At 35.0% G+C, this 23,182-nt stretch overlaps 1 protein-coding gene across 1 annotated transcript in view; it reads left to right on the top strand.

The window, feature by feature from the left end:
• CDH22 (cadherin 22) overlaps positions 1-23,182 on the top strand; it is a 3,413,183-nt gene that overhangs the window by 1,785,030 nt on the left and 1,604,971 nt on the right. Inside the window, exon 5 of the mRNA XM_044090249.1 lies at positions 1,948-2,067. Within this exon, the coding sequence (XP_043946184.1) occupies positions 1,948-2,067 (120 nt within the window). The remainder of the gene's footprint in view (positions 1-1,947; positions 2,068-23,182) is intronic.

Genomic DNA, 23,182 nt, shown 5'->3' with positions numbered 1-23,182 from the left:
CGCAAGATCTCCGTTGCTTTTTACTGTCTCGCTATGTTAAATGGGTTTAACATAGCGAGACAGGTTTAAAAAAAAGCAACGGAGATCGCAAGATCTCCGTTGCTTTTTACACACTGTGTCGCTATGTTAAAGGAGTTTAACATAGCGAGACAGCTTTAAAAAAAGCAACGGAGATCTCTGTTGCTTTTTTTAAATCTGTGTCGCTATGTTAAACTCTTTTAACATAGCGAGACAGTGTTTTATACTAACGGAAAAAGTCCGGGCGACCGGACCTTTTTCCGTTAGTATATTGAGGGATTTACAACGGGCACACTGGTTGGGCTGGCCAATCAGCGTGCACGTTTTAGAGTAGGCATTGTATAATTACAGTTAACTTCCAGTAAGTATGGAATGCCCCAACCACGAATGAAGAGTTTAAAATATGGATAATGTCTAAATAAAAACAAGGGTGATTATTTTAATGAATGTTAAATGGTCACTTCATCACAAAATAATTTTATAATAACTATAACTTTATTACAAATTAAAAAAAGTTCCTTCTCTGTTCTGTAAGCAGGAGGAAAAAAAACAGCTCATGCATCCTATATTTTAATTGGCTGCTGTTGAAAACACTCTGATCCAATGGATACTGTACCTTTTGAAACTATGAATGCAGTTATTGCTCAGCTGCTGTTACTTTGAGCAAAACTTTGAGAAAGTATCATAGTCCATAAACCAAATGTATCTTTAATGTTCTTTATAAAATTTTTTCTCCTTCAAATCTTTCCATTTTTTTTTCTTGTGCTACAACTAAATTATGTTTCTTTCCTGTTAAAAGCACAAAACACCAAGCTTGCAGTAGAAAAACACCACGAAAGAGGCCAGTAAAATCCACAAGTAGACTTTATTTTAAAAAAAAAAGAACTGAAGATATTAGTTAATTATCTCTCTCTAGCACTTCGACAACATTACAGAGTATGCCATTTTCTCTTACTCAGCTCTATATATACATCCATTAATAAACCAATTATTCAATTTCCCAATTATTCAAACTTAATTAAACATTTATAACATACACTTCCAACCAATTACATTCCCTATTCATTCCCCCAGGGAATAGAGTACCATATTTTAAAATCAAAACAGTTTATTTTCCCCATAATCTATTTTTCACATTATTAGTGTTAATACCATCACTTGTAATTTGTTCTAAAACTGTAGCTGCAAAACCTTTAGGACTACTATTATCTACTTCTCTAAACTGTGTTGCTACTGGATTTTCTTCCCTTCCTTTTATAACATCACTAATGTGTTCCCTTAACCTAGTTCCAAAGCTTCTCTTGCTTTCTCCAGTGTAAAATTTATTGCATGGACATCACTTCTCATATATTATTTTTTCACTTTGTCACCCATATTTTCCTTTTACCTGGAATGTTTCCCCATTAATATATTCAAAGCTTTTTACCACATATGCACAACATTTACATTTACCACAAGGGATTGTTCCCCTGTGCTGTATTTCCTGATTTATTTCTATAGTGGGTAGCTGAAATCTGTCATGCACTATAAAATCATGTATACTTCTACCTTTAGAATAGGAGATATAAATTGGCTTGTGTTACTTAAGTTTGTACACTTAGCCAAAACATCCCAAAAGTATTTCAATATACTATTTAATTTATTTGAAAACAAGGAATACCTTATTTTTCTTTCCTGTCACTTTCCAAACAGAAAAATATGTACAAAGCACATTGTAGCTGAAAAGGATTGCAAAGTGAAATTTTTCTCGCATGCTAGCATATTAGTTTAAGAGACCAATAACATTAATATCCTTCATTATGGAGAATGTACTGGTACAAATATTTCTCTGTTTTTCCTGCTGACAGTTTCAGAAAATGATGATCTAAGCACAACAGGAGCTGTTGCGTGATTCATTTCTGACTGTGAGTTTTGCGTTCTTTTCAACAGGTACTTCAGTAATGCAGGTGACAGCGAGTGATGCTGATGATCCAACATATGGCAGTAGTGCAAGGATCGTTTATAGCATTGTTGATGGAGAAAACCACTTCACCGTAGACACAAAGACAGGTAAGGCATATGTTTTATACCAGCTGGTGTAACTTCAGTTTCAAACAATATTATTATCATTATTATGATTATTGTTATTATTATATTTATTATTAATCTTCTGCAATGTGGGATTTAATTGGAGGCTTTTACCCTCATTTGATACTAATGGAACTAACCACAATTTTTCATGTCTGCAATTTAATTATAATTACATTCAACATTATATAGGACATTTGACACCTGATTTGACTTTGTCCACCTCTGCTTTGTATACTGTCTGGTTAAGAAAGCATTTGAACAGAAGAGCCCTACTTGTTTTTCTTTAAAGAAATTTTTATACTAAGTTAGCCTTATCTATTAAAAAAGTACATTTAAGTTTTTTTTCTCCATAAGAGGGACATTTACAGTGAATGGCTTTGGAGCAATGAGAAATGATGTTGAAAAGATTTCTACACAATGGAAGATCACATCATTTTGAAAAAACACTAAGCAAGAAGTATGACATGGGATCATGTGATCTGCTAAATATTATACAATGAATGGCCATTAACATTCAAAAATATTTGTGCTGATTGGCCAGCTCAACCAGTGTTCCCATTGCAAAATCGAGCATATACTAACAGAAAAATGTCTAGTCACATTATACAAACCTAAAGAAATTTACCTGATTATCCTTGTATTTTCTCTGCCCTGTCTCTCTCATAGTTCTGAACTGTCCAGATTTCATTTTTTAAAGCAACAGAAATGTTCTTTTCTCCTTTGCTTTCTTTCCAAAGCACTGATGTACTGCATACGTTTCATATGTGTGCGCAGTAAAGTACATCAGGAAAGCCTCATGATATCAGGGGAAAAGCAAATGAGCACCATGGCGCCATTATACAAAGATATTATTTAAGAAAAGTAAGTAACTTGTTTTCTTAAATAATGTCATTGTATAATAGCAATAACCCATGGTTGGTTGTGGGTAATGCTGGATTTACCCATGGCTGGCTTTGTTTAAACCCTCGTGACCAAACCACACCAACAGTGGGTAAATCCAGCATTACCTACACCCTGTCATGGGTTATTGGTGTAATAATAGACTGCTCAGAAGCATTTTTATCCATTTTTTTCCCCTGAAGTATAGCTGTGTAGCCTTTGAAATATAATGTATCCATAGAGTTGCACAAGAAAAGTCAGGCTAATACTGTGGGCTGTTTTTTCCACATTAGTAATGAGAGTACTTGCTGGTTGAGCATGAAAGGATCATCTTAATTTAAGAATATTTCTTAAATGCCATTTTAAGTTTTGCTTGAAAGTGAAATGCTGTCTTTGAAAGTACACAAACAACAGATATCAGAGTTCACACTGTTAATCCTAAGAAGTGTGGCTCTGTTAAGGTCGAATTAATCATCCATTACTATAAAGTTTGTGTATGTGATGACCCCATGATAAAAGTATCACCGAAAATAAAGAGTTTGAATTTCACTACTGGTGTTTACCTTTTGTACCCCAGTAAACAAATTTAATAAGTATGTAACAAACACATAAAACACGTTTACCATAAAAATAAATAGATGCTGGTTATAAACAAATTACCATGTTTGGTAATGCAGGTTTTAGTGTATTTTGCTGCTGACTGACCATTAGCTTTCTGATACTGTCACTGGTGCACTTCAAATTCCGTGTGCATCATGTGCAGGACACATCATCACAGACAGAACCACATATGGGAAATGGAATAAGTGGATACTTCTATAATTTAATAATTAGCTCCAAATGGTTTGGTAGCATGAAGCAAAGTCATAGTACAACAGAAATCAGAATGATTTGTTGATTTTAGAATGGTCACTCTATGACATTTTGTGCTGTAGTACACTTGAATTCTAGGATGGCTGTATGAAGAGGACACATTTAAAAGACTGTGTTGATTAACTGATTTTGATCAAATTGTTTGCACAAGAAACACTGTTTATGTACCTTATGTCCTAAAACTTCATTTTTCTCTAGCCTGCAATTTGCTGATTAAGAAAATGCCCAAATGTCAGTTCTGGGAGATTTGTTGACCATTAACATGTGGATTTGGTGCTGTAGGAAGACTTACTTGTATGCCTGTTTTCCTTCAGTGTCAGTTAAGCTTCTAGTTTCTTTAATGTCCATTCCCTAAGCAGCAGTATAGTAAAGTCTAAACTAAGTGAGGAAGGTCAGATAAAAGGTATCAAGATGAACCTGGATGATGAAGAAGCAAACTGGAAAGGAGAATCCTGAAGAGGCTGATACAACAGATAATTATATAGGAGTATGTTAACAGGGAATAGTGCAAATCTTCTCAGTAATTCTGGTAGTGGAGGCAATAAAACATCAGAATTATTATTCTACAATGGTGGAGAGTGATTCTAGTATTCCAGTTTTGACTACAGCATTGAAAAGATAATAGGAATAACCCAGTAAATATTAAGCAGTGATATGATTGGTACAGAAAACTGGGAAGCAATTGTGATGAGCAGAAAGAGTGTGACTCAAATGATTGACTTGAACTGCAAATTACAGGAAATAAGCTGAAGGTGATGTTTATACTGACTCAGTGTGTGTGTGTGTGTGTGTGTGTGTGTGTGTGTGTGTGTGTGTGTGTGTGTGTGTGTGTGTGTGTGTGTGTGTGTGTGTGCGTGTGTGTGTGTGTGTGTGTGTGTGTGTGTGTGTGTGTGTGTGTGTGTGTTTGTGTGTGTGTGTGTGTGTGTGTGGCTGGACTTTTAGCTGTACTTCTCAGAAATACCAGAATACTTGAGTAATACTAAGAGAGATAGAAAATTGTTTATATTAATATATCACTGGGGCTTCAGACAAATTTATGTGAAAAGCAAGACAATTAGTGTAATTCTGTGTCTAGAAAAATCACAAAATAGAAGATTAGACTCGCCACTTTATATGGACTTTAAGATCAGGTTCCTTGAACTTATTGTAAGAAAACTGTGCCTTTCAAATTATGTAATATTATTAAGTTTTAAAGAAGAAAAAAAACAATAAAAAGTGAGTCTACATGATCAACATTCATTTCAACAAAATGCTAGTATATTTGTATATAGCAGAATGGTAGAAAACCGAAGGATATACAGTATGTAAGTATGTTGAGAAACTGGCATAAGATAGTTTAAAGAGCAGGACCAAAGATGGCTCAACAGAACATAAATATAAAGCCCTGACTAGGACCCAGAAAGCCCAGGAATGATATGCATCCCACACCTTGGATAAGATGGTAGGGGAGGCTGGGAGAAAAGGATCCTCTATGGCCATTGATTCTTGAAAGAGGGATGCAGCCCAGTGCATTGCATGACCAACACATAGCAAAGACAAATTTTCTAACACACATGACATGGTATAAGCCATGTACATTGACCAGTGAATCAGCATAGTAGCCAAATTTTGACTTCAGTAATCAGGGATGATATTGTGGGACTATGTTGGCATCATGCTTTACTAGACACTCTAAGACATTTAGTTGTTACCTTAGTGAGTCATTGCTATTAAGCATGGACTCATTATGCCCTTCTCATCTGTCAATGCCTTCCAAACCTATTCGCAATCTGAGTCCAACTGCTTTATGAACTACTGGAGTAGATGTGCCTCACAGCACCATCCATTTCCCCAGAGAAAGCTGTCCAAGTTAAGCCTCATCGTTCCACGTTCCTTCCCAGGTCAAGTGACTGAGCCAATAGATGAACTCATGTCACTAGGCCATAGTCAGGGCTTTATTCTCTCTATACCAATGGAGCTACATTGAAGCAATCATCACTTTACATCTCTTTAACAAAATAAAGTAAGTGAAAGCAATACTCATGACTAAGTATCTTTTGGCTTAGTGGCTCAAAGTTGCATCTTCCTTTGTGCTTAAGCCTAACAAAGTAAAATAAAGAGTAAATTAAATATGCAGACATCTGTACAATACCATTAGGTTCCTGTGTTACTCTTTTAATCTGATGTCCTATATGTTGACATGTAACTTACATTTGAGTTTTTGACAACACAGTCAACATTTTTGTTTGCTACATACAACATGTATATCTTCATTTTGTATGATTTTTTTAAACTTGTTATAATCTAATTTGTTGCATATGAGAAATGTATCTCTTTATTTTACATCTTTATGTAGATAGCGCATAGTAATTAACAACTACTTAAAAAGTAAAGTTAAAGCTTGTGTTTTGGGGCTTCCAAGATTGAAGAAAGTCTGCCACATCCCCCAGGATTCGATGATCTTCTCAGCTATGGGGTATAATTTCATTGTATCAGAGTCACCAAAATTAACAATAAATCTTAGATCTTCTAAATGTCAGGCACTCCACCAGAAGACACAAAATATTCCATGCATCCAACAATTTATAATTCAGAACTACATTTTTCATTAATACATTCCCAGAAGAAAAGCAAATAAAATGTCATGCAATTTTCTCCAGAAAAACATGGTTTCATCAGTCAGGACATCACAACATTCCCAAGAGTCACAGAGTTAAATAATCTAGCAGCATGTGTATATTTAATAAATATACTCAGATCTTGATCACTGACTTATTTTTGTGTCACTGCTGTGCAGTCGATGGAAAGTAGAAAATTAAAAGTAGACACGATGACAAAACAGCATGTTGCTATTATGATTTTTGCCTGTTGTACATGATGTACGTCTGCTACTAAATTATTCAAAGTCCATTGCCAACATAAAATATTCATGATTTCTTACTTTCATTTTACCTTTATCACTGAATTGTTTGGCATCATAAAAGAGCTGATAGTTGAAGAATAACACATTTTCTTAGGTGTGTAGCACTAAAAGGCTTTCGAACACCAGTATTCCAAATATCTGCGGAGATATCACATTCAGACATAAAGTAACACAATCTGTTTAAAGGGTTGATTGTCAGAGGTGTTTAATTTGTTGTGAGTGTGGCTCATAATAGAAATAAGTATCAGAAAACAGACATCACTGAATTTCTGTATATTGATTGCATTATTCCACAGGCATGCCACGGGACGTGACACATTAACAGTGCTGTCCTGCTTAGAGAGAGAGAGATGGGATTGCCCTGCAGTGATTTGCCACAGCTGCATTGTACATTGTTAGCTGTTCATAATGTCTTTCAAAAGTATATTCCAGAGTGACTACAAATGAGGAAACCATCCATGCATTTAATGATATATCATTACTAACTTCTGATGCATTGTGCTGCTAAGTCCTGTTTATCAGCATGCATGGGTATATATCAAGTCTTCCACGCTAGAATGGGTGAAGAAGTAGCATGATATTATGTGCTGGGAGTATCAGGTGATGTCATCCTTCCCATAATCCAATTCAAAAGCAGCTGTTACATGACATTAACTACAGCCAGTTCTCATGTGGCTCCTGTTACCACCATAGAGGTGTGCATCATATGCACATCTAATTATTTGCACTTGAGCTCCATTTTTCTTTTCTGATGCTTTTTCAGCTTTTGCATATTAGCTTCCACATTATTTTTCTTCTTTATTTTTAGTGTTTATTGAGAAATAAGTATCTCAATCAGTTGATACATTTTTATTGTGCTTAAAAAATTTATGGATGTTAACTATTGGAGAAAATCAATCAGTTAGAAGAGAAATAAGGTGATGAGCTACTAATGTGCTGCTTTTTATAGTCCAGAGTTTGATTCTCTCAATCACCATTTACCATCAATATGGCCCTGAGCAAGTCATTTAAACAAACTCAACAATGCTCTCCTGTTTGTCACTGAAAGAGGATCACATGTCCAGAGCATTCACCTGATTTACAAATAAATAACATAGTGACCTCTAATTTGGTTGCAGCTTTCATAAACTAGTTTATTAGAGACTGTATAATGTATATCTCATCACTTTAATCCACTCTACTGGAACTTATTGTCTAGGCAAAATGAACTTTTGTTGAAAATGTGTACATTTTTTGTCACTGGCGCTATGAGAAGGGAGTGGAGTTCCCTGGTCATAGTTCAAATGCTTTATGTCCCCATTTGTATTTATCTTTCTGCTTGCATCCAACTATTATCATATCTGCTAAGTGGTAATGTTTGCGCATGAGGAAGGCTCCCCGATGGGCATCAACTGTATTGTTAACTACTTATAAGAAAATCAAAATCATTCACCTCAGCATCATAGGCTGACAAAACAAAGAGCAATAAAAAGAAACACACACACACGACACACACACCTACACTGAGATTAGCAATGTAAGCTGACAATGGAATGGCAGTTTACCTGAGCTGGATTTGATTTTCTCACATGGATGTTGTTGTCAGTACATTTCATCAGCCTTGCCAAGCTGCAGTTATGCCTTTAATAAACCATTAAACTATTTTTTTCCTAGATAGAGATGCTGTAGGCCTTTTTCTTGTTGGTATTTTATATCGGATTATGCTGGGAAGGAAGGGTTCTGTACCTTCTATAATATCTCTTTTCAGCACATGCTGACCAGCAGACATTGTAGGTTAGCAAGAGGAATTGAAAATTAAGGGCTTAGTTAAAGCACTATTTAGCTTGGATTATAAGAAAGAATCCCTTGCATTTTACTTTATTTTCATTCATTTTTAATTTCAAATGCTGTTATCTTCTCAGGTCAAAGAGAGAAAGATACAGAGAGAGTTTAGCTAAACATACACTAAAAAGATTAGAGATAATCTAGAAGTCTGAAGCTCTGTATGCAGTTTTAAAATGATACAGACACAGAGGTAAGGTGTTATCATTTTTTAACTACCATAACTATTACATAGCAGATCTGTTAAATGTTTAGGCTGCACATGTGTATTCTGTGGCACAAGATCTGCAGTTTTGTAGTTCACAACTTGAACACATTTAATAGATGGTATCACACTACATGAATGAAACATATGTATCATCAATATCGTCTCTATTTCTGGATTTTTTCATGTTATTTCTACAACATGTTTTAATATGTTAAAACAACAAACAATTCCGCTGAAGCCAGTAAAAGAAATAGTCTCCAACACTGGTTCAGATCATACCTCTGAACTATACAGGTTTTTGCAGAATGTCCAGATTTTTGCCTCATATTTTTGGCCCTTTTTCATAAAATTTTGTTTTTCTGGCAAATTAGTGGCAAATCTTTAAAGTTTGGAGTTAGAAAATAATGACTAACATTTGAGTTTCAGACTTCATACCCTTCATAAAAATTCATGTTAATGCAAAACTGTTATTATATTAACTTTCTAAGATTTTAAAAGCAGTATTTAAAAATTGTCCCTCTTTTGGGGCATTTGTCCTACTTTTATTCATGGCTTTGTCCAGATTTCTTCCTTTAAGAGGTTGAGAGGTATTGTCTAGAATAACTAAGCACTTTTGTTCATTTCATATATCCTTGAACTTCTTCAGAGATAAAAATACATAATCAGACCTGACATTTAAAAATGGAGTTATGACACCGCATGACCCACTTGAGCCAATCAAACAATTTTGTGAACAGCTTGTAAATTTAAAGAAACATTGTATCTAAAAACATACTTAATGAAACAAGTAATGTACTCACTCAGTGAAACTCTATGAAGCAACAAATGCACTAAAATTATACCAGAGCACTATGAATTGCTTAGTTTAAAAAAGACTTTTGAACAACATAACATTATTTTATAGCTTTTGTGCTAACAATAAGCATTTTATATTAATAGAATCATTAAGTCCAGGAGGCTTATCTGCCCTTTATCTTATTTGCAAACTGGAATCATGGCATTCTAGTAAGACATTATAGTTCCAAACAAATCTGTCCATGCTCACTGAATCCAATACAAAGAAATTAAATTGTTTGAAATTCAGACAAGGGAGGGAATGCTTAGCTAGAGTGTTGCCACTGTCCTTTTTCTTAATGGCTAAACTGTGTTCATGCACTTTCCAGGCTAGCTTCCTCACAGTTTTTTCCTACATAAAATCCAAAACATTACTCACAGGTGGCCAGGTAGACCACTCCCCGTGAATTTCTGCTGTACCTGTCTCTAGCCTCAGATGAAGACCCAGTGCCTTAACATATATATTTGAACTGTTTGATACAAAGTGGCACAGATTACATTTTCCACACTTGTAGGTGCCAACAGAGTGTTTGATGGTCTTCTTTGCTGACCTTCTAACAAGGACTTTACATTCTGACTCCTTTTATAAGTGAAAGAGGGACCTCCACCCAGAATCTTTGATAAATCCACATTACCCAAAATGATCTTCCAGTTTTATTTTAACATATTTTCGACGAGATACATGTCACTGGTAATGGGTAGTGGAAAAGCTCTACTGTGTTTATTCAGTGAATTGTTGGTGTTAGCAGACTCTGTTTCTTTATCACACTCCCTGCTAATTATATATACCAACTCCAAGGTCGTACAAAATTCAGGAAAGAGTAGGTTCTGTTATAGCTACTTTATCGGTTAGTAAGTAGTATGTCATGGTTCATTTATATTGGTCAGCTATGGCCATTTGATGTATTTCTTTTCGATGATTTGCCTGTTTGGTAAAAGTAAACTTAGATGTCTAATGTTTGATGTTCAGCTGTTCGATGTAATATTAACTCGATGGCTGAATATAGACAAAAAATAGACTATACATTCATATGAGTAACAAATAATTAATAAGATGTTTGTCAAAGAGATAGATGAATTGGCTTTTAAAGATAGGTTAGATAAAGGGATTAGGCATAAGGGTTGAAGTGAGAATGTGCTGTGGAAGGTATAGAATTATACTTTTACAAGTACACAGACAGAACATAATAGATTCATAAATATAGAACATGGGATAAAGTTGGAATAAAAAAGGGAGAGAAAAATAATGTAGATTGGGAGAAATATAGGTAAATATAGACACACAGGATGAAGAAAGTAAGATAAAAGTAGAATAAGAATGGATGTGGAATATAGGGAGGGAGATGAAATAGCAGTAGAATGTAGCTGTAGAAAAAGGGTACAAAGTTTACTGGTCAATAAATATGTAGGATATAAAGACATGGTAAATGTATGTATCCACATAGCTGGATTATTTGAACTTGAGTTTGTTGTAACTTTTTAATTTTTACTGTTAAAAGGTGAAACAATTCTCAAATTGTTATACAAGCACACTCTTAGTATTCTTAACTATTCTTTAATTTTGTATTCATTAACAGCATTGAAATAGGTTTGCCTAAATTGTCCCACATGTCAAAAATATATATAAACTTTTGTCTACTGCACTGAGCTGCCCTTCTGTCATTCAAGGCAGGGGGATTCTAGTAATGTACTCCTGGACATTGGTTCATCATACTTTCCTCTTCCTCAGCACTCATTGTGACTGTTGTACAAATTATACATGTCTGTCCAGTTAAAGCTTGCTCTACCTAGTTCTCTTCAAGCTGGGGAACAGAAGCTCCTACCGATAGTCACACTTTACTTTATTTATATGTCTCAGACTTTGGCTTTCTGAACAAAGACTTCTTTTCATGGCTCTGTTATACTCTTCTAGCTAGGGCTTAATTCTTTGTATTTGTAACTTCTGATTACAAGTGAAAACATCACAGAAACCGTTTGCGGCAAGGCCATAATGTTGGCCAGTTCGGTGCACAATGTACATCTTGTTGTATCTGTGAGCTCTCAATTTTTTTGTGCTGTGGTTTTCTAAGCAACCTTTATCTCTATGCTTGCTGACCACTGGTCCTCCCTCAATGGGATATGAGCCCATTTGTTACAAATTAACAGACTTTCCAGTCCAGAGATGAGAGATATCTTCAGGAGATATTTTCCAGGCAACCAAAAGGATGCTTTGCAGCTCTGCTTCTTCCCATCATTTCCTTGCTTACTGTGGAAGGAGGTGCCCATATCTAACTGATCAGGCTAGGCTGGCTTCCCCCTACTCAGACCATGGCCCAATGGAGACTGTAGTTTGCCTGTTCAGAACTGAGGGACCTCATGCTGTGGAAGGAGCTGCCCATATCTAACTGATCAGGCTAGGCTGGCTTCCCCCTACTCAGACCATGGCCCAATGGAAACTGTAGTTTGCCTGTTCACAACTGAGGAACCTCATGACCAACACCCCACCCCCACATCAATAGCCTGAATCTTGCTGGCAACAGGCTATGGGGTTGTTTTCTAAGTGACCCTATCCCCATCCACTGTTGGCTGCCATAGGCACATGCTTTACCACAAGGACCTCCTTATGCCCTTCTGTGATGAGTGCATGCTTCCTCATACATGCTCCTGAGGATTTCTATCACTCGTTTTGATGTGCCAAGCCCACATTTCTTAATAATGACCACCACTGTCCTACAGGTCTTCACTTTCACAAGAACAACTGGGCATAGAAAACCACTACTCTTTCTCTACAACTGGAGATGTGATATCATCTGCTCAATTTCCATTATTCCTTGACTCACTTTTCTAGCACCTAACCACAGCTTCATACTGCATTAAATATGTACTTTATCCTGCAATATGTATGTACTTTACATATGTACTTTATCCTGCATTATGTATGTACTTCATCCTGCATTCTGTATGTACGTCATCCTGCATTATGTATGTACTTCATCCTGCATTATATATGCACTTCATCCTGCATTGTATATGTACTTCATCCTGCATTACATATGTACTTCATCCTGCATTCTATACGTACTTCAACCTGCATTACATATGTACTTCATCCTGCATTAAATATGTACTTCATCCTGCATTCTATATGTACTTCAAACTGCATTACATATCTACTTCATCCTGCATTATATATGCACTTCATCCTTTATTCTATATGTACTTCATCCTGCATTATGTTTGCAGTATGTACATACTTCATCCTGCATTATTTATATGCTTCCTCCTACATTATGTAAGTCACATTCAGGGATGTATCCTTCTATACCACAGAGGCAGGCTGTTGTGTTTTCATCTGCAGGCAGGACCAGAGCATATCTTTTAGGAGATCACTATCCTCTAGACATACATTCTGATCCATCACATTTGCACAGAATTTTCATATCAGTATTATCAGTGAAGAATCTCTCTCTCTTCAACAAATGCAGACACATAGAATGAAAATCTAAATGGCCCAGTGTAATTTCAGATAAATAAAATGGGTGGAGGTTTGTGAACCATTTTAATGTGTGATATGACCAGGCTTTGACACATAGCGTAATAATGAACGATACTGATGAAGGTGATGATGACAGAGCTGATGACAGAACGAATTATAAGATGCCCAGTTTGTAAGAGTTGTTATCTAGAAGCCCAATACCCCAACCTGTTGAAGGCACTTGTCATGTAGACTCCATACCTATCTGCTCACATATAGTTTGCTGGTTTAGTAGCAAGTGAAGCTGTTAGTTAAACAGCCCTGTCTGTAAACAAAACGGTTTTACCATTAGTGCAACTTTATATACATTCAGGGCTATTTCAGGGCTATTAACTGTTGGGTATCTATGAAACAGGCATTACAGAGTGGGCTGATATAGACTGGAAGTATATCTTTTTTGTCAGGGCTTTACCTTATTATACCCCACAGAATGTTACCCTCTACCTCACTCCACACAAATGCATATACCGGCAAATGCCTTCTCATACAGTACTGCCCACTAATCTCCACAGATTAAACAGTGTATAATTCTGCCTTTTTCCTCTTTAATTGTATTGCTCTAGAATTTGTAAGTAACAGGAGTATTCATTGCTAAGGTTTACATAAATGGACAAGGTTTATAGTCACTACAGTCAGAGGAACTGGAACTGCATTCTCTGCTATATAGTTAAACACAAATGTTTGCTGCCTGAAATTTCTGATTTTATGACAAGAGAGCGATAATTACAGTAAGCCAACAGTACCCTGACAATACAGTTTAGCACTAAGCTCTTACTATCAACATTTTAATGAAATAGTATGAATATCTTTTTAAATGTCTCTGACTTTTTTACCTTTTCTATCCTGGATTCTTTGAGGAAACGGGGTTGTGAGCTATATGTGCATCTCAGAAATCAAGCTGATTATTTACCTGGCAAGTACAAACATCGACACAAAGGATAGATGTAAGACCTTTGGTTAGTGGAGTTCCAGATTGCTGCTGTTCTGTTAGCACTGCTAGCACCTAGCTCTCTGAAATACCCTGGAATAAAATAAACCCAGAAGACAACATGGAATAAAAAACGTAGAAATAAGACTGAACATCTATTCCAGATAACAAACAGTAATCAAAGGAAGGAAAAAAGCAACAGATTCCTTTTAAAAACAACAGAATTATCTAAGATCTTGGAAAAAACTAAAGCTGTGTGGTGCTGAGGCCCTGTACTCATATACAAAGTCTGAAAAAGCACCAAGCAGCAGGATGTCGAAAGAAGAAAATAATATGGACACTGTAACAACTAAGACCAAATTCTCGGTACAAGCCTTACAGGATAAAGATACAACCCCAAAAAGACAAAGGACAAATAAACAATCAGACAATACTAAATCTACAGGTAAAACCAAAGTAGACCAGCCAGCTAACCTGGAAGACATTAAAACTGCTTTACTACCTATTCAGCAAACAATACAGGAACTATCTTTACAATTTCAAACATTTGGTGATTCATTTAACCAAATGCTAATTAGAATGGAAAAATCTGAGGCAAAATACTAGAAAATGAAATAAAAAACTCTGTTCTCAAAGAACTGATTCCCATGACAAAGATCTGCAAAGTTTACAAACAAAAATAACAGACCTTGAGGCAAGGTCACGAAGAAACAACATTATTATCAGAGGAATCCCTGAAACTGTGTCACATAATAATTTGATAGCAACTATCAAACTCATAATCAAATTTCTGCTGGATGACCCTGAAGAAACACAAGTGATAATAGAGAGAGCCCACAGAGCTCTGAGAGAAACACAATCACAACTGAGACAAAGACATGTCTATATTAAAATATTAAACTACCAAGATGTAAATAAAATCCTACATGAAGCCAAGAAGAAAGGTGCACTCACCTGGAATAACAATAACATTTCCTTTGCTCAAGACCTTCCCATCCAGATAAGATAAGCAAGGCAACTTCTGTTTCCATATTGCAGGTTTCTGATAGAAAAGAAAATCAAATTCCAGATGAAATACCCAAATCAACTAATTTTCAATTTTAAAGATGTTAAATACATGGTCACTAACCCCAAAGAGGCAAAAAAGACATTCCTAACTGTTTTTAAGCAGATTCCACCCCCAGAAATGAAATAAAACAACAAAAAAATTGTAGGCATCCCTGAAGTGAAAAACAGACCGAATCACGACCATTATAGATGGGAACCAACCCTGAGAGCTTCCCCTTACCTCCTAGGCCCTTAAATCATCGAAGGCAGCCACAAGGAACACAGGAAAGGGAACAGAAAAATGGGTAGGAACCAAAATACAACTGCCATTTCCAATGCATGATTTATAGGAATGAACCACCTCCTGGGACTCTGGTATGCATAATCATTCCCCCTTCAATCTCAAGGACGCCACTACAAACTAAAAAACACCTAAAATGAAGATACAGCAAGTCTAAGAAGTTAATCTTGCCATAAACACTCATAAATCGATCTAATTCAGCTTATAAGGTAAACCAGACTGAAAGATGACCAGAAAACTGCAAAGCAAGAATCTGAAGAATAAGGTATGGTTTTACCAAAACAACCAATAAGACTTTGAATCTCTTACTAAGACTTATCATAAATAATCCTGCCTTTATTACTAGATGAGAGACTGTCAGAATCAGCCTATCTTAAGGATGTATGACAGAAATAAAGATGTTGACTTGTATAAAGATAAGTAAAGAGTAAAAGCATTTTAGAGAAGGAAAAATACAAGAACACACAAATCTAAACTATCTGACTGCAGAAAAGATAAACATAACCTAAATATGTAGACTTTAGCAGAATATATACCTGGCTAAGCCTGAAAACATTTTTTTCTCTTCCCCTCTTCCTCTCATTTTCCTCCTTCGGATTATAGATGCCAATACATTTTTTTTCCTGGAATCTGTTATAGATTGGCACAGAAGTCTGTATAGGCACTGAAGTAGGGGAGAAAAACTATTTAAAGGAGAGGGGAAGGTAAGAGAAGAATAAGAAAAAGGAAAATGTAAACAAGACAAGTCTGCCTTAAAATCTATGCCACATTGTTGTATATCTTGTTATAGCTGAGGATTTTAATACTAACACGTTGTTTAAAATGCATTATTAGAAGGAATAAGTTGCATGCTAAAATGCTATAAGTTCTGTGCTGTAACCATAACACTATAATTGTATAATAGTTTAAAGGAAGAGACTAAGGATATTTCACAGCAGTGTTTTTAGAGAACTAGTTTGTTAAGCTTTGTCAGTATTCTATTTAGTAACATAAGGGGGCTACCATGCTTTCAACCTACACACAAAGAGAAAACACAACCAAAGATCAGAGGGAAACTAAAAGTATACGTTAAAGTCTCACTTTATTCCCCTGATTATTCCTGGTCCAGGGGTACACTGGGTAGGCACAGGGAAGGGACGGGAATAGTTAAATGCTTTCCAAAAACACATATCAACTTCACATACAAAGACCATAAAACCAAATTAACATACAAATCATGTAAAACAAACATACCTAACAAATACATGTGAGAAATAGAGACATGGGACGCTAAAGGACTCCAAAATAAATAAAAAAATAAAACTATTTTTGTATCTTAAGCTGAAAACTAAAGCCAATCTTATATTAATACAAGAAACACACTTAACTATAAAACGATGGACAGAAATTGGAAAAAAATGGATAAGACAAATTATAGCAATGGGATAAAACAAACAGTGCTGGTGTTGTCATAATTAAAAATCAATTCCAAGACAAGATACTTGAGACTAAGGCTGACAAAGAGGGAAGATGGTGTTACATAACATTTACCAACCCAGGATTACCAAAACCTATAATGGTGCTTAATCTATATGCACCCTGTAGCAACCAATATCAATTTTTTATGTCACTTTACCCAATTCTAAATCATCTTAAAGATAACTACCTAATAATCAGGGGGTGACTGGAACACATATCAAAACCCAGAAAAGGACAAATCTAACCAGATTAAATCACATAATAAACAAACCATAATAGCTCTAAATGAACTTAAACAAGACTTTAAACTATATGACCCTTTTAAATATGGGAATAATGATAATAAATCCGAGAAATTCACCTTCTATTTGCAATGCCACAAAATGTGGTCAAGAATAGACTTCTTTTTAATCTCAGACATACTCATTAACATGGATCCAACAACAGTTATACACACTAGATTTTTCTCAGATCATTCCAAAGTTACATTGTTTATCAACTGGGACAAAAAACTGTACCTAGCAAATAGAGGCCATAACTGGTCATTGAATTCTAACCTGCTCATTAAAATAGATGTAATAAAAGAAGTTGAAGAAATATTAAAGGCATCCCTTGCAAATATCTCCAGATCCCAAGTCCCAATAGACATAGAATGCGCTGCGGCCAAATCACAAATCTGAAGTATATTCATCAAAAAGCATAAAAAAATACAACTAAAAGAGGAGTATACATTGAAAGGGAAAATAGAACAACTGGAAAGAGAACTACTAAATAATCCTAATAACCAAATTGAAGGTGATCTCCTAAAACTACAAAGAGACCTCTATATGTTAGAAACCAGAAATCTGTCATTTTATGAGGTAAGAATGTTGGCTAATTATGCAGAGGAAGCCCAAATACCATCCAGAGCTTTAGCCAGAAACATCTCTCAACATAAAAATACCTCAAATATATCAGAAATAAATTACAGGGACAAAAAGTACACAAGAAATGAAGAAATGATCAAAGTATTCGAACAAATATATTCTCAGATCTATGGAGAACAAATATTACAAACCTCTAAGGAAGATAGAGAGCGTTTTCTTCAAAAACTAAAATTTCCTAAACTAGATTTAGATCAACAAAAAAAAACCTAATGGAACCATTTTCTATCAATGAGATAAGCACAACAATTAAACATTTAAAGTTACATAAGGCCCCAGGACCGGATGGACTTACGTCAGGATTTTATAAAACTTTCACCCCCTAATTGCTAAACTACTTCACTATGTGCTGAACTATATATTAAATAACAACATAAATGATATTCACTTCAATGCCTCCAAAACTATTTTCATACTAAAAGAACATGCAGACACCCAAAAACTCAGATAGTTATAGACTAACATCTCCCTTTTAAATATAGATACAGCGATCCTGACCTCAATACTCGCAAATAGATTAAAAAACCTGATAGAGAAAATAATTTCTCCAGAGCAATCTGAGCTCACACCACAAAGATAGACCAGTGATAACATGCTAACATTGGATGCATTAATATCCTTTGCAAATCAGAGGAATACTAATATCTAAGCAATGGTAGTAGATGCCCACAAGGCATTTGACAGGGTCAGCCTAGAATTTTTACTTCAAACATTACCTTATTTTGACATTCCTATCAATTTCATTTAGATCATCTAAATTCTCTATAGTAATCCATACACATCCCTATATATAAATAAAACATGGTCAAATAGAATTATGATAAAAAACGGAACAAGACAAGGATGTCCGTTATCGCCCTTTCTAGTCAACCTATACCTAGAACCCCTGTTTCTTTATATTAAACAAAACACATATCATAACCCCCCTCAACACATAACTTCAAAGTATATCTCACCACCTTCGCAGACGATCTGAACATATACTTCACTACACCAAACTCAGACATAACCAAAATAATAACTACAATTGAACTATTTTCAATCATGTCTAACTACAAATTAAACCTCAATAAAACTAATATCGTCCCCTTAAAGCCACCTAAACTTATCTCATTAATACCACTAATAGATACAATAAAAATTAAAGAAGAAACCAAATATCTGGGAATTACTTTCTTCCAGAGCAACAAGGAATTCTACCAGCATAGCATAACTCTTAAGTGGCAAAACATAATGCAAGACTGTAAAAGGTGGAATAACCTTAAGCTACCATTTCTGGCCAAAGTATCAGTAATCAAAATGAACATATTACCTAGACTAACATATATATTCATGACATCACAGATAACTATACATAATAAATTCTTCAAACAAATTCATACCTTACTAGCCAAATTCATATGGGAACCCAAAAAAAAAAAAAAACAGAATATCTTATCAAAAACTAACACTTCAGAAGAGCAAAGGGGGTTTGACCCTATCAGATTTTAAAACTTACTATCTATTATCAACGCTAACAGAATATTGAGAATAGCAGAACATAACCCAATAATGAAAACTCGGTCACCTCTTTGGGTGACAATATTTTATAGGTAGATTAAAGCACTAGGCATCAATCCCAAAGTGCTTCCCTTTTAAACAAAAAAAGAATTACAAGCCTACAACATTATAGATCCCTTAAAACGTTCTATAAATATAACACAAAAACTTTTTCATTCCTTAAACCTTGGGCAAGTTATAGTAACACTACATCCCCTCCATAAAAATCCTAATCTAAAAATAAATAACAAGATGCTAGACCTTGATTCTTTTCCTCGATTAAAGGGCAAAATAATCCAAGATATCTACCCATATCTTAACTGTACAATCTAAGAAATGAGAAGTAACCTAAATCTACCCAAATCATATATAATAATTCTAAGAAAAATCAAAGAGTTGTGTTCCAGTTACCTCCAAAACTTTACTATACTTAATAGTGACATGGAAAACTATACTCTGCTTTGGAAGGCTATTCTTACAACAAGGAAAACAATATCTAACTCATATAAAATGATAGGCAAAATCCAATTTCAGAAGGACCTCCTTTTCTCATACTATTGGAGAAAATTAAAACCATCCATAGATGACCAGCAAATAAGTCATGCAATCAATCTAACACTGAAAATTATACCTCTTAAAAAGCTGTCATACAAGCAGCTCATGATAAACAATAATACATATTTCACACCTGCAGTACTCAACAAATTAAATTCATCATACTCTGGTACCATACTGCCCACACTGTAAGGACCAGGTAGCAGACCTAATGCATATATTTTGGAGTTGCAAATGTGTGTACAAACTCTAAAATTCCCTCAAGATACAAATGCAAAAAAATTGGGATATCAAACATCAACACTAACATGGGAATTTACCCTTCTATATATTCTCCCATCTAACATATCAAGAAAACAGGCAAATGTACTTATAATGAAGCTATACATAGCTCTCAAATGGTTAGACCCTATAAATATCTCTTTTCGGGGATTCAAAAAAATAGCTATAAAACATCTTTTAACTCATAAAATAGTAATGGATAAAAGAAACAAAAATATGAAAGCCCGAGAAATTTGGGAACAAACCTTTAACATCATATTAGCATCAAACATCATGCATACTACATAGTAACAAGGTACAAAGGAACCTAGAAATATACACACGATCACACAACAAAGCTATGGACTTGAAATCGTTATTGTAGGTGCTGTTTTTATAACAATGGAATTGACTGAGAAAGCATCTATGTATATAATGTAATTAGATATGGTTTATGACCTACATGTTACTATATTGACTACAATGTATAACACTCACTTATCGTCATGTTGTAAGAATGGAAATGATTGTGATTTATATAAATGTAAAATGAAAATAAAAAATACTGGAAAAAAAAAAGACCTTTGTTTAGTTGCAGGTTGAATGTCCATTATGACAAGCCTAATGTCTAGCAATCAGGGCAAAAAAATGAGTCTAGTGGTAAACATTCAAAGGGGTCTTTATATATGGAAGAACAGCTGCTGATGTACAGTAGGAACTGCTGCCTGTGGAACATGTTAAAGAAGAAAACAGTGGTGCATCGGGGGTATGTGTCAATTTTTTATTCAGGAGAGGGGAACAATACTGGATGAGAGAAATGTACAGTAGGAATGTAAAGAAAGGAAGAATACATGATGAATTATTGTGCAGGCATGAGATATAATCATGGAAGAAGCTATGGCATGCTTATGTCACAGTATATGATGTCTAATAAACATAAGCAGATGCTTGTAACAGAGTCACAAGGCCTGCCTAATACAAGAATTGGCATGATATACATATAGATTCTAAAAATCAAATTCACCTTTATTATAATGCTCTTTGTGACAGTAATCAGCTGGCTTAGAGTGCCCCCGGGATGGGTACTAATAAAGCTCGAAGTGCAACAGAAAAGAATGACAATACCTATGACTGGAGGCTTTAGCATTAACCTTGAACTATCACTGGGACATAAGGGAAAACTACTGCGAACCCTATATACTTTTCCTCAGAGACGATTAACTAGATCTTCTAACAACCCAACTGTAAATGGAGAAATTTTCCAATGTAAGCAAATGTAAACCATTTTTTTTTTAAATAGTCCTAGACTCTCAAATTTAATGTTACCTTATTATCAACTCGATGAAGGCTGTACATCATACCCAGTTCTCTCAGTAATAAGTATCAGTGTGGAAAAAATGTTAATCATGACAGTTATTTACTTCAGGCATCCAGTCATAGGTATTGTCATTTTTTTCTGTTACATCTATAGAGTCTGAAAAATATATATGTTTAATTAATTTTGTTGATAAAGAAAATGAAATACCAAAAAGTCCATTGCCTTTGTTTTGTTTTGTTTTTTTTTTTTTTTTTTTTTTTTCCATTCATTTCATGAGGTAAGGCAAAGCCAAATATCCAAAACAAGAAAATTGAACCAGGCAGTATATTCAGTAATTTCTTTTGAGAACACAGCAATCTGAATTTACAACTGAACAGCCACACCAAAGAGACAAAAGACTCCACTTAATACAATATTACTTTAGTACTATTTATATTAGAAGGCCAGTCATAGACATTTGAGCTTGTAGTATAAAGGCAGACAAATTAATCAAGTACTTCTACATACGTGCTGCTTTTTTCCCTCCTTCTATGAAGGAGAGCAGCTGTCATTTTTCTCCATCTTTTGAAATCACGGTTGTGAAAAAAAATATCAAATTCAGATGCTTTTGTGTCTTTATGAATAGTTAGTATTTATGGTAAATATCACTTCTGTAATTAGAGCTCTTGAACTTTGCACTCTGATCCCTATTAGCATGTTCAAAGATACTTCTGATATTCTTGAATAAGAAAGGAATGCATGCAGGAATGGTTTTCTGCTGGATTGATAACAGGCATTGAGCTCTGTAGCGATGACCTCCTCCTTTTCTACTTCGTTGCTGGCTGTGCTGTTCCTCTGTCTTTATCCACCCCCACCCAACTTTTTCCCGATTCCGTTTGTCATTGTAGAAGGAAAAGGGCACATTTGAATAATCAGCTTTGCACCTTGCATCGGACCTCCATGAGCTCATCTGCATAAGAATAAGGTACAACCAGTGATCTTCAGCTGGCTGCATGACCTTATTGCACAGAAGCCCTAGGTAGGCTCATAACCCTGCAATCACAGAAACCTTCAGCCGAATTAAAATTTCATTGGCTGCTAATTGACAATCTACAGGGGTGCTGAGCAGCAGATGAAGGACTCCTTGTCAGAGAAAATAACAGTCCTTTGGGATTTATTGACTTACATTTATTTTCAACATTTTTTTTTAATTAAGCAGAATAATTTAGTGAACAGATTAGGAAGGAAAAGCTCCACAGAAAAAAAGTACAATTATAAAATAAGATTATTAAGTTAATGCTTTGCTCTACTTTTATAAAAAACTGATACAAGGATTTTATGAAACACATAGTTTAACTGCACAGCCTGAAAAAAATATATGAACTGTAGCCCATACTGTGTTGAAGAATAAATCAAAATGTGTTGACAAGCAGTGGCGCCTCCAAGTTCTTCTTACTGCTGTACATTATGGGCACAGTAACTAGATAGTGAAAGATATTAAGAACAATAGAAAAGAAAAATGTTTAGAATATGTAGAAGATACATTCATTCATACATACATATATTCCTGTAACAAAAGGAAATGTCTGAATAACTTTTCAGAATTACAGAATATGTAATGACCATTAGCTACTGCACCGTGCACCTAATAAGTCTCAATATAATGAGACAAACATTCCATCTTACTAGACTGTCTAGCAAATCTTTCAGAACCTTACACTTGGCTTTTTTTTAGATCTATATACATACAAATA

Source organism: Protopterus annectens, chromosome 12.part0 (genome assembly GCF_019279795.1).
Source record: "Protopterus annectens isolate FY-2018-M chromosome 12.part0, PAN1.0, whole genome shotgun sequence".
In the NCBI taxonomy this organism is placed as follows: Eukaryota; Metazoa; Chordata; order Ceratodontiformes; family Protopteridae; genus Protopterus; species Protopterus annectens.
The sequence above is the reverse complement of the archived record's forward strand: the minus strand, read 5'-3'. Positions and strand labels throughout refer to the sequence as shown.